At 40.1% G+C, this 15,030-nt stretch overlaps 1 protein-coding gene across 1 annotated transcript in view; it reads right to left on the reverse strand.

The window, feature by feature from the left end:
* Positions 1-1,202: 1,202 nt before the first annotated feature.
* Positions 1,203-15,030, reverse strand: part of LOC109029413 (phosphatidylinositol 3,4,5-trisphosphate 3-phosphatase TPTE2) — a 150,982-nt gene continuing 137,154 nt past the window's right edge. The window contains 5 exon segments of the mRNA XM_055359568.2: positions 1,203-1,326; positions 1,329-1,423; positions 3,210-3,280; positions 4,700-4,792; positions 14,705-14,784. Of these exon segments, the coding sequence (XP_055215543.1) occupies positions 1,289-1,326; positions 1,329-1,423; positions 3,210-3,280; positions 4,700-4,792; positions 14,705-14,784 (377 nt within the window). The 3' untranslated portion in view covers positions 1,203-1,288.

Consider the following 15,030-nt stretch of genomic DNA (forward strand, 5'->3'; position numbering starts at 1 on the left):
AGAATAATTTCAATAAAGCCAAGATAGAAGGTTTTCAAGGACAATCATGGCCAGAAGATACAGTGGCAATAAAGGTATTTTGAATGAAGTAACACCCACAGACTGGGCGTGGTGGCTCATGCCTTAATACTAGCACTTTGGGAGACTGAGGCAGGCAGATTGCTTGAGTTCAGGAATTTGAGCTCAGCCTGGGCAACAACGGCAAAACCTCATCTCTACTAAAAATACAAAAAATTAGCCGGGTGTGCTGGCATGCGCCTATAGTCCCAGCTACTCGGGAGGCTGAGGTGGGAGAATCAACTGAGCCTGGGAGGTTGAGGCTGCAGTGAACCAAGATCACACCACTGCACTCCAGTCTCGACAACCAGAGTGAGATGCTGTCTCAAAAAATAAAAAATACAAATAAAAAATTTGTTAAAAAAAAGTAGAACCCAGCACCAAAGAGGAAATAATAATGATTTCCTGTAGACATAAGGCTAACCAGTGTTTATAATGAAAAGATAACCTCCCTTCAGAGTCCCCCCAAGCTTAGGTGAAGTTGGTTGTGAGCAGGAGTAGTGTATTTCAAAATAATACACCTAGATTACTCTAAGAACATTTCTTTTGACTTCACTTACAAATTTATACAAAAGCAGAAGTTACCAAAGATTACTTATCTTCATATTTACCACCATCTTCTTACCCCAACCCCCATGTCTGTGTGTGATTAAAGGAAGCTTGTCAAGTAAGCTACCTATTTAGTGCTCGGAATGAGAGACTGTGTGTTGGGAGTTGGGGGACTGCTTGTGTGAAACACTTCTCTCTTCTGGATTTAAAACTGAGTCTTGGTTGCCAGTCTGTTAACAGACAGTTTGTAAATGAAGGGGAAGAAAAATATATAAATTAGCTTTCTAATAAATCTGAAATTACAAATGTGAACCAAAGCAGGGAATAAATACTTGACCAAAAATATGTAAGTAAGTGGGGGTTGGGGAATCACAAATTCTAAATATCTCAAGTTTTTGCTATGAAAGCTCTATTTCAAAGTTCTTCAAAATGATGCCTGATGTTCCTGCATACTGTGTTCCAAATTTATGTAAATACAAGATGGAAACTGTGGAGTATGTGCCTTCAAAAAAGAAGAAAAACACTGACATTTTATCTATATATATTTAATAGATTTATGAAGAACATATATAAACATATATAAATATAGATGCATCATTAAGGAAGACTTAGGACATATGAACATGTGGCAGGGGTTGGAAAGAACATAATTCTTTCCCAGAAGGGGAAGGGGTAGCTATACTTAATCGGATCCAGCTACAACGTCATTGGAAGTCATTTCTCGCCAAAAAGTGTCTCCACGGCAAATTCTGGTGGATAAATTTTCCATGCTTTTTGTTTATGTGGATTATCCAATTCATTTCTGGGTAGATAAAGCCTAAGAACAGAAAAAAATATATTACATTTTATACTGGGGCTCACCGAAAAGCCACACAGTTGGGTACCCACGTTAGAGCTGGAAGAAACAAAAAAAGAACCTCACCATGAATAGAACTCCAGCCCCTTTTTTGTGTCTCAGTTGGTTCCTTCCACCTTTTTAGTGAGACTTAAAAATACTTTAATCTTCAGCAACACATCAGTAACACATGCTGACTCTCTTAGCATTGCTTTATATGGAATTAATGACATCCAAGTTTAATAAAATATCTCAATTTCTCTATGCGACAAATATCAGGATAGACATGAATGAAAACCCAGTAATAAAATACTATATCTCTTTTAATTTATGTGTGAGGTTGCAATTTTTTGAATTTTTACAATCAGACCTTGGAAATGACCTTGAGCAGTAGGATATAACTCCCATATGCTTAGCGTTCCAATAATGGAACACCAGGCATAAATTGGTTGACCCATTTATGCCTAGTGTTCTAAATGACAGAAGTTAGCATTTTTGGCTAAACAACAATCTCATAACTAACAAAAACAGCTTTACCAAGTAGTATGTAAATTTAAATGTTACAGAAATCTTTAGAAATGTATATAAAAGTAAGAATAAAAGTGATCTAGCTTATCACTTCTCCAAAATGAACACAGTGTTTTAAAGGAAAAAAAACGGTATCCTTTAGCAAGAACCACTTTTGAGGAGCAGCATCAAATGAAGCTACACCCAGGTCTCACTTTTTGAGGGACTTTGCTCATGTTAGAAGAAAAAGCTTATTGTTTGTATGCATCCAAAAAAAAAAAAACTTGTAAAAAATTTCCATCGAATCCAAGGTTGACTCTATCAAAATCCATTAAATGTTTTGCATTGCAAGTGTGTAGACCAGAGGTTTAATTTCCTGTTGCCTTGCTGGACTTAAGGAGTTATTCGATCCAGCTCACATTTGAAGAAAAGATTAGGACTAGATGTAAAAATAACTTTCAAATTCATGCCACATATAATCATAGCCACTTCTTCAACTCTGACCTAAATCATTTAAAAAATATTTTGTCCTTTTGTATTGAACATTATGGTTGATATAAAAAAAATCTCAATTTTTCACCATCACAAAACAAATGCTACTTATAGTGGAGAACTTCTAGATTGAGAAATGAGTTTCCAAATAAGGTAGAAGGTTTTTTTGGAACAATAATCTCCAAATCCAATTAATAATTTTTCAGAAAGGTTTCCCAATTCAGTTATTAGAAAGCCACATTTGAATGGCTATTTAAATAGACTATTACTTAATGATATTTCTTAGCTGTATTCCTTAATACTGTGTCTTGTAACTTCTCCCAGATATAAGTGTGTCCATCAGCTTTTAATCTAGCTGAAGCCTCCCTAGGTCCTGCCTTACTTTAGCACAAAAGGTTGATGGTGGTTCGTCATTGGTAAATCAGCACCTACTGACAGGGACCTGATATATTGAAGGTGCTCAGCAGCCTCATATTGAACTTCTCTGGGAGGAATTTACTACCAAACTTAAGATCTGATGATAATACTTTTGAACTCATAACACAGTCCTATGGCATGGACCCTGAGGATACTGCAACAGTGGGTCTCAAGAACAAAGGTATTTTTAAAATAACCAAAGTAAGAGGAGTAAGGCAAGGAATAATGGTGGCTCAAGGATTTTGCTTTCTATAAATTAAGTTTATGACAACCAGCAAAAGACTTGCCATTACACCTTATATATAGACATTGAAGATTAGGCTGTTTCTATGGGTTTCTATTATATTCATACCTGTTATTTTGAATAAAAGATGTGTTGAACCAGAAGAAAAATGGACAATTGTCATAGTATTTAGGAAGATTCTAAAAAGAAAAAAAATGTCAAAGTAAAACTGACACCAAGAACTAATCATTCCAAAGAAATTAAAGTTCCTTTCTTTATTCCTTTATATATTTATCAAACAATTATAACCATTAAATAGGTAGCACTCTGCAATCTGTAACAATACACTCAAGACACAAAGGAGGAGGCTTTAAGAAAATGCTATTGCATTCTCTTGCTGTTTCTATCAAAATTTTCAAGGAATAGTGTTTTTCCCATGATAGGTATTTAATTTAAATGCTGCTATTTGAATCTGGTTTAGATAGTGCCAAACAGACGCTACTAAGGACCTATGCCTATATATACCCAACTACATTGTAGTGAATTCTTATAATTTTTTTGTTGCCTCAGCATCCCTTTTAATTATAAATTGGATTTTCTGATATCAGAAGTGGGGTTCAGTCACCCTCAGCAGTTTCCAGTTCACCTCCTCCCAGTTTCTCCATGTGACTGATCCTGATATCTACCTTATACAACCTTCTCCTGATGACCACTTCACTATGGGACAGCTAGATATAACCTACTTGACTCACCCCACAGACCCCCATACTCCACAGGGACCATGTGGATATATCAGTGACCACCTCTCAGTCACAGCAGAGACTCATGGCTGCTTGCGTTAAACCAAATTAGACTTCCCCGCAGGAAACCTGCTCAGGTAGCACCTTACATCCCAATAAAGGCTTCCACTCTCAGGTCCCTCCCTCTCTCTCGCTATTGCTCCCACCCATCAGTCAAGCACAGGTCTCCTGGATGGCTCCCCCTTCCACCCTTCCAGTTGGCCCTGCGAAGTGTGCTGCCCTCTTCTCTCTGGAATTAATAAAAAACTGCTTTGGTTATTTCATGTGTTGTATTGTGCTGCCTTCTCTGTTTCACACAACTGAGTCACCCAAACCTAACTCTCTTTCCAATCAGTGCTCCCAGCTACTCAGGAGACTGAGGTGGGAGGATTGCTTGAGCTCAGGAGGTTGAAGCTACAGTTAGCTATGATCACGCCACTGCACTCCAGCGTGGGTGACAGAGTGGGACCCTGTCTCAATTTCTTAATTTTTTAAAAAAGATGCAAAACAAAATGTAATCATTGCTATGCAGTAAAACATACCTTTGGGTTTTTTTTTTTAGCATCTTGGGTTTTACTTTTTTGTGTTTATTTTGTATTTTTTGTATTTGAGAATACATGTAAATTTAGAAAAATTTAGAAAATTTACAATTTAGAAAAAAACAAATGAACAAAAATTATTTAAATTACATATGCTCTTTTAAAAAAATTAGTTATAGATCTGATTTATTCTTTTCCTCCCCCTCCCCCTCCCTTGTTGGGAATTGTAGTAAAGCAAATCTTAAATAAAATCATTAGACCAGACAAGAACAATGGCAGAGGCTATTTTGTGATTACTCACCAAAGAGAAAAACTGCACTTTCACATCATCATACAGAGGTGGACCGTCGAATACATCAATTAATACTTTGTCTGTTTCAATGTCATGCAATATCTATGAATGAACACATGGAATTGAGAACTATAAACCTAGATAATAATAACAATGAAGTTCCTTTTCACTTATCATGACTTCCTGTATTTATCAAGTACTTTTGGTCTCACAGCCCAATCACTACATGCATAAATAATTATAATAATCTTTTCTAGTTGCAATACTATTGTTTACGTGTGTGTGTGTTTTCATTTGTTTTTTGTTTTTTGAGACACAGTCTCACTGTCCCCCAGGCTGAAGTGCAGTGGCATGATCTCAGCTCACGGCAACCTCTGCCTCCCAGGTTCAAGTGATTCTTGTGCCTCAGCCTCCCAAGTAGCTGGGACTATAGGCACCTGCCATCACACCCAGCTAATTTTTGAATTTTTAGTAGACATGGGGTTTCACTATATTAGCCAGGCTGGTCTCAAACTCCTGGCTTCAAGTGATCTGCCCGCCTGGGCCTCCCAAAGTGCTGGATTACAGGCATGAGCCACTGCACCCGGCCTGTTGTTTATGTCTTTTAAAGGCCAACATGTTTGAGGGTTATCATGAAGCACTTTTCTTTTTTTTTTTTTTTTGAGACAGATTCTCACTCTGTCACCAGGCTGGAGTACAGTGGCATGATCTCGGCTCACTGCAACTTCTGCCTCCCAGGTTCAGCTGATTCTCCAGCCTCAGCCTCCCAAATAGCTGGGACTACAGGCATGTGCCACCACGCCCAGCTAATTTTTGTATTTTTAGTAGAGACGGGGTTTCACCATGTTGGCCAGGATGGTCTCGATCTCTTGACCTCGTGATCCATCCGCCCTGGCCTCCCAAAGTGCTGGGATTACAGGCATGAGCCACCGTGCCTGGCCATGAGGCACTTTTCAAAAGTGCCGCACTTTTAAACAGTATTGAACTTTCCATTCGACTTTAATCAATTAAATATTATTATTTAATGTGTGTCATTTGATATTCATGTGTTAGGGCCTTTTTTGAGAATACATTAAGAAGCTCAATTTTAAAGCTAGCATTGACAATCAAAAAGCAATGCATAACTTATCATGGTTTTTTATTTTCTTTTTTTTTATTTATTAGACTTTAAGTTTTAGGGTACATGTGCACATTGTGCAGGTTAGTTACATATGTATACATGTGCCATGCTGGTGCGCTGCACACACTAACTCGTCATCTAGCATTAGGTATATCTCCCAATGCTATCCCTCCCCCCTCCCCCCACCCCACCACAGTCCCCAGAGTGTGATATTCCCCTTCCTGTGTCCATGTGATCTCATTGTTCAATTCCCACCCATGAGTGAGAATATGCGGTGTTTGGTTTTTTGTTCTTGCGATAGTTTACTGAGAATGATGATTTCCAATTTCATCCATGTCCCTACAAAGGACATGAACTCATCATTTTTTATGGCTGCATAGTATTCCATGGTGTACATGTGCCACATTTTCTTAATCCAGTCTATCATTGTTGGACATTTGGGTTGGTTCCAAGTCTTTGCTATTGTGAATAATGCCGCAATAAACATACGTGTGCATGTGTCTTTATAGCAGCATGATTTATAGTGCTTTGGTTATATACTCAATAATGGGATGGCTGGGTCAAATGTATTTCTAGTTCTAGATCCCTGAGGCATCGCCACACTGACTTCCACAATGGTTGAACTAGTTTACAGTCCCACCAACAGTGTAAAAGTGTTCCTATTTCTCCACATCCTCTCCAGCACCTGTTGTTTCCTGACTTTTTAATGATTGCCATTCTAACTGGTGTGAGATGGTATCTCATTGTGGTTTTGATTTGTGTTTCTCTGATGGCCAGTGATGATGAGCATTTTTTCATGTGTTTTTTGGCTGCATAAATGTCTTCTTTTGAGAAGTGTCTGTTCATGTCCTTTGCCCACTTTTTGATGGGGTTGTTTGTTTTTTTCTTGTAAATTTGTTTGAGTTCATTGTAGATTCTGGATATTAGCCCTTTCTCAGATGAGTAGGTTGCGAAAATTTTCTCCCATTTTGTAGGTTGCCTGTTCACTCTGATGGTAGTTTCTTTTGCTGTGCAGAAGCTCTTGAGTTTAATTAGATCCCATTTGTCCATTTTGTCTTTTGTTGCCATTGCTTTTGGTGTTTTGGACATGAAGTCCTTGCCCATGCCTATGTCCTGAATGGAAATGCCTAGGATTTCTTCAAGGGTTTTTATGGTTTTAGGTCTAACGTTTAAGTCTTTAATCCATCTTGATTTTTGTATAAGGTGTAAGGAAGGGATCCAGTTTCAGCTTTCTACATATGGCTAGCCAGTTTTCCCAGCACCATTTATTAAATAGGAAATCCTTTCCCCATTGCTTGTTTTTCTCAGGTTTGTCAAAGATCAGATAGTTGTAGATATCTGGCGTTATTTCTGAGGGCTCTGTTCTGTTCCATTGATCTATATCTCTGTTTTGGTACCAGTACCATGCTGTTTTGGTTACTGTAGCCTTGTAGTATAGTTTGAAGTCAGGTAGTGTGATGCCTCCAGCTTTGTTCTTTTGGCCTAGGATTGACTTGGCGATGCAGGCTCTTTTTTGGTTCCATATGAACTTTAAAGTAGTTTTTTCCAATTCTGTGAAGAAAGGCATTGGTAGCTTTATGGGGATGGCATTGAATCTGTAAATTACCTTGGGCAGTATGGCCATTTTCACGATATTGATTCTTCCTACCCATGAGCATGGAATGTTCTTCCATTTGTTTGTATCCTCTTTTATTTCCTTGAGCAGTGGTTTGTAGTTCTCCTTGAAAAGGTCCTTCACATCCCTTGTAAGTTGGATTCCTAGGTATTTTATTCTCTTTGAAGCAATTGTGAATGGGAGTTCACTCATGATTTGGCTCTCTGTTTGTCTGTTGTTGGTGTATAAGAATGCTTGTGACTTTTGTACATTGATTTTGTATCCTGAGACTTTGCTGAAGTTGCTTATCAGCTTGAGGAGATTTTGGGCTGAGACAATGGTGTTTTCCAGATACACAATCATGTCGTCTGCAAACAGGGACAATTTGACTTCCTCTTTTCCTAATTGAATACCCTTTATTTCCTTCTGCTGCCTAATTGCCCTGGCCAGAACTTCCAACACTATGTTGAATAGGAGTGGTGAGAGAGGGCATCCCTGTCTTGTGCCAGTTTTCAAAGGGAATGCTTCCAGTTTTTGCCCATTCAGTAAGATATTGGCTGTGGGTTTGTCATAGATAGCTCTTATTATTTTGAAATACGTCCCATCAATACCTAATTTATTGAGAGTTTTTAGCATGAAGGGTTGTTGAATTTTGTCAAAGGCTTTTTCTGCATCTATTGAGATAATCATGTGGTTTTTGTCTTTGGCTCTGTTTATATACTGGATTACATTTATTGATTTGCGTATATTGAACCAGCCTTGCATCCCAGGGATGAAGCCCACTTGATCATGGTGGATAAGCTTTTTGATGTGCTGCTGGATTCGGTTTGCCAGAATTTTATTGAGGATTTTTGCATCAATGTTCATCAAGGATATTGGTCTAAAATTCTCTTTTTTGGTTGTGTCTCTGCCAGGCTTTGGTATCAGAATGATGCTGGCCTCATAAAATGAGTTAGGGAGGATTCCCTCTTTTTCTATTGATTGGAATAGTTTCAGAAGGAATGGTACCAGTTCCTCCTTGTACCTCTGGTAGAATTCGGCTGTGAATCCATCTGGTCCTGGACTCTTTTTGGTTGGTAAACTATTGATTATTGCCACAATTTCAGCTCCTGTTTTTGGTCTATTCAGAGATTCAACCTCTTCCTGGTTTAGACTTGGGAGAGTGTATGTGTCGAGGAATTTATCCATTTCTTCTAGATTTTCTAGTTTATTTGAGTAGAGGTGTTTGTAGTATTCTCTGATGGTAGTTTGTATTTCTGTGGGATCGGTGGTGATATCCCCTTTATCATTTTTTATTGGGTCTATTTGATTCTTCTCTCTTTTCTTCTTTATTAGTCTTGCTAGCGGTCTATCAATTTTGTTGATCCTTTCAAAAAACCAGCTCCTGGATTCATTAATTTTTTGAAGGGTTTTTTTGTGTCTCTATTTCCTTCCGATCTGCTCTGATTTTAGTTATTTCTTGCCTTCTGCTAGCTTTTGAATGTGTTTGCTCTTGCTTTTCTAGTTCTTTTAATTGTGATGTTAGGGTGTCAATTTTGAATCTTTCCTGCTTTCTCTTGTGGCCATTTAGTGCTATAAATTTCCCTCTACACGCTGCTTTGAATGCGTCCCAGAGATTCTGGTATGTTGTGTCTTTGTTCTCGTTGGTTTCAAAGAACATCTTTATTTCTGCCTTCATTTCGTTTTGTACCCAGTAGTCATTCAGGAGCAGGTTGTTCAGTTTCCATGTAGTTGAGCGGTTTTGAGTGAGTTTCTTAATCCTGAGTTCTAGTTTGATTGCACTGTGGTCTGAGAGAGAGTTTGTTATAATTTCTGTTCTTTTACATTTGCTGAAGAGAGCTTTACTTCCAAGTATGTAGCCAATTTTGGAATAGGTGTGGTGTGGTGCTGAAAAAAATGTATATTCTGTTGATTTGGGGTGGAGAGTTCTGTAGATGTCTATTAGGTCCGCTTGGTGCAGAGCTGAGTTCAATTCCTGGGTATCCTTGTTGACTTTCTGTCTCGTTGATCTGTCTAATGTTGAGAGTGGGGTGTTAAAGTCTCCCATTATTAATGTGTGGGAGTCTAAGTCTCTTTGTAAGTCACTCAGGGCTTGCTTTATGAATCTGGGTGCTCCTGTTTTGGGTGCATATATATTTAGGATAGTTAGCTCTTCTTGTTGAATTGATCCCTTTACCATTATGTAATGGCCTTCTTTGTCTCTTTTGATCTTTGTTGGTTTAAAGTCTGTTTTATCAGAGACTAGGATTGCAACCCCTGCCTGTTTTTGTTTTCCATTTGCTTGGTAGATCTTCCTCCATCCCTTTATTTTGAGCCTATGTGTGTCTCTGCACGTGAGATGGGTTTCCTGAATACAGCACACTGATGGGTCTTGACTCTTTATCCAATTTGCCAGTCTGTGTCTTTTAATTGGAGCATGTAGTCCATTTACATTTAAAGTTAATATTGTTATGTGTGAATTTGATCCTGTCATTATGATGTTAGCTGGTGATTTTGCTCATTAGTTGATGCAGTTTCTTCCCAGTCTCGATGGTCTTTATACTTTGGCATGATTTTGCAGCGGCTGGTACCGGTTGCTCCTTTCCATGTTTAGCGCTTCCTTCAGGAGCTCTTTTAGGGCAGGCCTGGTGGTGACAAAATCTCTCAGCATTTGCTTGTCTGGAAAGTATTTTATTTCTCCTTCACTTATGAAGCTTAGTTTGGCTGGATATGAAATTCTGGGTTGAAAAGTCTTTTCTTTAAGAATGTTGAATATTGGCCCCCACTCTCTTCTGGCTTGTAGGGTTTCTGCCGAGAGATCCGCTGTTAGTCTGATGGGCTTCCCTTTGAGGGTAACCCGACCTTTCTCTCTGGCTGCCCTTAACATTTTTTCCTTCATTTCAACTTTGGCGAATCTGACAATTATGTGTCTTGGAGTTGCTCTTCTCGAGGAGTATCTGTGTGGCGTTCTCTGTATTTCCTGAATCTGAACGTTGGCCTGCCTTGCTAGATTGGGGAAGTTCTCCTGGATAATATCCTGCAGAGTGTTTTCCAACTTGGTTCCATTCTCCCCATCACTTTCAGGTACACCAATCAGATGTAGATTTGGTCTTTTCACATAGTCCCATATTTCTTGGAGGCTTTGCTCATTTCTTTTTATTCTTTTTTCTCTAAACTTCCCTTCTCGCTTCATTTCATTCATTTCATCTTCCATTGCTGATACCCTTTCTTCCAGTTGATTGCATCGGCTCCTGAGGCTTCTGCATTCTTCACGTAGTTCTCGAGCCTTGGTTTTCAGCTCCATCAGCTCCTTTAAGCACTTCTCTGTATTGTTTATTCTAGTTATACATTCTTCTAAATTTTTTTCAAAGTTTTCAACTTCTTTGCCTTTGGTTTGAATGTCCTCCCGTCGCTCAGAGTAATTTGATCTTTGGAGGAGGAGAGGCGCTCTGTGTTTTAGAGTTTCCAGTTTTTCTGTTCTGTTTTTTCCCCATCTTTGTGGTTTTATCTACTTTTGGTCTTTGATGATGGTGATGTACAGATGGGTTTTTGGTGTGGCTGTCCTTTCTGTTTGTTAGTTTTCCTTCTAACAGACAGGACCCTCAGCTGCAGGTCTGTTGGAATACCCTGCCATGTGAGGTGTCAGTGTGCCCCTGCTGGGGGGTGCCTCAGGGACCCACTTGAGGAGGCAGTCTGCCCGTTCTCAGATCTCCAGCTGCATGCTGGGAGAACCACTGCTCTCTTCAAAGCTGTCAGACAGGGACATTTAAGTCTGCAGAGGTTACTGCTGTCTTTTTGTTTGTCTGTGCCCTGCCCCCAGAGGTGGAGCCTACAGAGGCAGGCAGGCCTCCTTGAGCTGTGGTGGGCTCCACCCAGTTGGAGCTTCTCGGCTGCTTTGTTTACCTAAGCAAGCCTGGGCAATGGCGGGCGCCCCTCCCCCAGCCTCGCTGCCACCTTGCAGTTTGATCTCAGACTGCTGTGCTAGCAATCAGCGAGACTCCGTGGGCGTAGGACCCTCTGAGCCAGGTGCGGGATATAATCTCGTGGTGCGCAGTTTTTTAAGCCGGTCCAAAAAGCGCAATATTCGGGTGGGAGTGACCCGATTTTCCAGGTGCGTCCGTCACCCCTTTCTTTGACTGGGAAAGGGAACTCCCTGACCCCTTGCGCTTCCCAAGTGAGGCAATGCCTTGCCCTGCCTCGGCTCACGCACGGTGCACGCACCCACTGACCCACGCCCACTGTCTGGCACTCCATAGTGAGATGAACCCGGTACCTCAGATGGAAATGCAGAAATCACCCATCTTCTGCGTCGCTCACGCTGGGAGCTGTAGACCAGAGCTGTTCTTATTCGGCCATCTTGGCTCCTCCCCCCCGGTTTTTTATTTTCTAAATTTAAAAAATAACAACGGGGGTCTGTAACACTTGGGGGTTGGGCCTGCATGCTCCTCCCAAGGGAGGGGGACAGTTGGGTCCCCCTGCTCATCATGTTTTATCAGAACTCTTGTGTTTGTCAATGGGATCTTTGAACTTGACCAGTGCAGGCTGCTGGATGGAGGAAAGATAGCTCATCTTTGGAGCAAAAATTGACCAAAGATAGCTCAAGTTTTGGAATGAATGACTTTGAAGCTGTACTAGTTCTCTGACTCATTCTCATAGAAATAATGGCACCCACAATAAGAAAGGTCTATGCTAGGCCCTGTGAAAAACACAAAAGGAGGTGCAGACTCAGTTGGCCCCTTCAGGGAGCTGTACATTTAAGAACCAATAGTAGAATGGTACATAACTCAATCTGTATGACAAAGACTGGGTGTGCTGTTATGCACTATTGGTGGCTAATTAACAGAAGGTGCAGAATGCAAAAATTTCATTAAGGAGGTAGAAATTGAATTGGGCATGAAGCAGTTTAGATAAAGGAAGAAGAGCTCTGAAAATAGAATCTAGTCCAAACGGAGGGAAAAAGACCAGCAATAACACAAAGTAGAAATTAGAAAAATGGGCCAGGCATGGTGGCTCAAGCCTGTAATCCTAGCACTTTGGGAGGTTGAGGTGGGCAGATCACCTGAGGTCGGGAGTTTGAGACCAGCCTGACCAACACGGAGAAACCCCGTCTCTACTAATAATACAAAATTAGCCAGGTGTGGTAGCACATGCCTGTAATCCCAGCTACTTGGGAGGCTGAGGCAGGAGAATCGCTTGAACCCAGGAGGCAGAGGTTGTGGTGAGCTGAGATTGTGACAGTGCACTCCAGCCTGGGTAACAAGAGCAAAAGTCTGTCTCAAAAAAAAAAAGAAAGAAAGAAAAAGAAAAAAAATTGGAAAAACAACAACAAACAATGTCGGGCAGTGTGGCTCATGTTTATAATCCCAGCATGTTGCGAGGCTGAGATGGACAGGCTGCTTGAGGCCAGGAGTCTGAGACCAGCCTGGGCAACATAGCAAGTCCCAGCCTCTACAAAAAAAAAAAAAAAAAAACTGGGGGATTGCTTGAGCTCAGGAGGTTGAGGCTATAGTGAGCCATGATCATGCCACTGCGCTACAGCCTGGGTGACAGAATGAGACCCTGGCTCAGGAAAAAAAAAAAAAAAAAAAGGAAAGGAAGAAATAACCAATTAACTAACTAACTAACTAAATTAGAGTTGTGTTCCAAGAGCCAAAAGGGATGACCCAGTTTATTTGGAATGAAGTCTGCTGGTCAAGCTACTGATGGAAAAAAGCTCAGGTATTACGTTAGGGCTATTATATCTTCAGAGCTCAAGAGCCAAGGAAATAAGAGTGAAGTTGTTGAAAAATATGGTGGGGCATTTCCTATGTGAGAAAGAGGCCTGATAATTATCACATATAACACTTATTTAGTGATTTATAGTTTACAAGGAAACTTTATATATATTATCTAATTTAATTCCCATTACACTTGGATGTGATATTCATTTTACAGATAAAGATGTTGAGCCAAAGGTGTTAACTGGCTCTGACCACGGGCACACAGTGTGTCTTCTGCTCTAGCTACAATTTTTCACAATGAGAGCAATATTTCAGGAGGCATATTTCAGGATTCTATAGATTGCAATATAGAAGGAGAAAGAAAGGGTAAGGAGACCACTGCAGAAATCTACACATGAGCAAAGGAGATTCTGGACAATTAGTGGCAGTGATAACAGAAAGGAAGGAGAACATAGAAAATTGTCAAAGGCATAATCAACAGAGATGGATGACTAACTGGATTTAGGGGGCTGAGGCAAAGAGAATCAGAGCCCAAGGCGTGAGTGGAAGAATGCTGGTGCCATTTGCAGAAGCAGAGAGAAAGCTCCTTGATAATTCAGACTGGTGAATGCATTTGAGTTGGAGTGGAAACTGTTCATGTTGTAGCTCCTGCATCTACAACTCAGTGGATGCGCATAAATAGCTGTTCAGTAAATGAACAAATAATAGCTGAAGTAAGGGGAATGGGTCATCCTTTGAGAATAAAGCATTTGCTAAGAACAGAAAGCCAAGGGTCAGGCCTGGGTGAATGCCCTCAGTTGGGAGAGGCCAAAAAAGCTGGGGGCGGAGTGGGGAGGGGGTGGCAGGGAATAGGGTTAGTAATAGGAGAATTTGAGACAAAGGCCTGAGTAGGAATTCTAAAAGTTTATGGTTATTAGACCATGAAGGATGCTTTCTTACTGTTTCAGAAAAGGTACATAGTTTTAGGCATTTCTTCATTGTAGCAAAACATTGACTACCAGGTCCCTTTTGCTTTGGATAAAGAGGTTCCTCCCCAGTTCATTCACCCTTGCATTGTTTCTCACAGGGTCATCCCACAGAACCTCTGGCTTAGAATCACTTGGGACATTGCTAAGTCTATAGATTCCTGGGCCGCATTCCAGATTTCCCAAATCATACTTTGGGGGTACAACCTAGGAATGTAAATCTTTACAAGATCCTCAGTGGTTTTCATGCACACTAAACTTTTAGAATCAGTGCTATATAATAAAAGATCAAATGACTGAGAAGAAGAGAATATGGCTAAAAATGACCAGATATGTAAATTAAAATCCTTAATACATTCCTGGGAACATGCTCAGCATTTGTGGAAGTGTGAAAGGCAAAGCAACACTGACCAGAAATAAACTCTGGAAAGCACCCTGAAAAAACTGTTTTGAACAAACAGGTTAATTTACCTCTGGTTTGCATCCAAACCCAGTGACACCAAGTTGGATGGTAACCAGAAAGCGTTACGGAATCTCTTTATGGTGAGTGATAGTTTAGGGAGGTGAACATTGCTGGTTTGACATTCAGCCTTAAAACAAACATCAGATTTTTTCAATTCACATGTTTTCTCTTACCAAACAATTTCCTAATGAAGTACTGGAAAAGACAACCTTTTTCTCCATTACTACTTGGACTTTTAGATCACATACATCACCTGTTCCAACAAAATGAAATTAAAAAGTTAGGTTGGTTAGCATGAAGATCAATATGTCTCACCAATTAACATCATGGATTAAAAAGAGAAAAAATTATGCAAGCTAACAATGTATCAATAGTTACTTATTTGGTCTTGCATGGATTTTGTCTTTGAAAGACAAGCCTTCAAGCCCATTTCTGTCTCCTAAAGCAGATTTTATAAGATGAGAGAAGAGAAAAGAATACATATAGTTCAGCTTCCAAG

The sequence above is a fragment of the Gorilla gorilla genome, chromosome 14 (assembly GCF_029281585.2).
Source record: "Gorilla gorilla gorilla isolate KB3781 chromosome 14, NHGRI_mGorGor1-v2.1_pri, whole genome shotgun sequence".
Classification (NCBI taxonomy): Eukaryota; Metazoa; Chordata; class Mammalia; order Primates; family Hominidae; genus Gorilla; species Gorilla gorilla.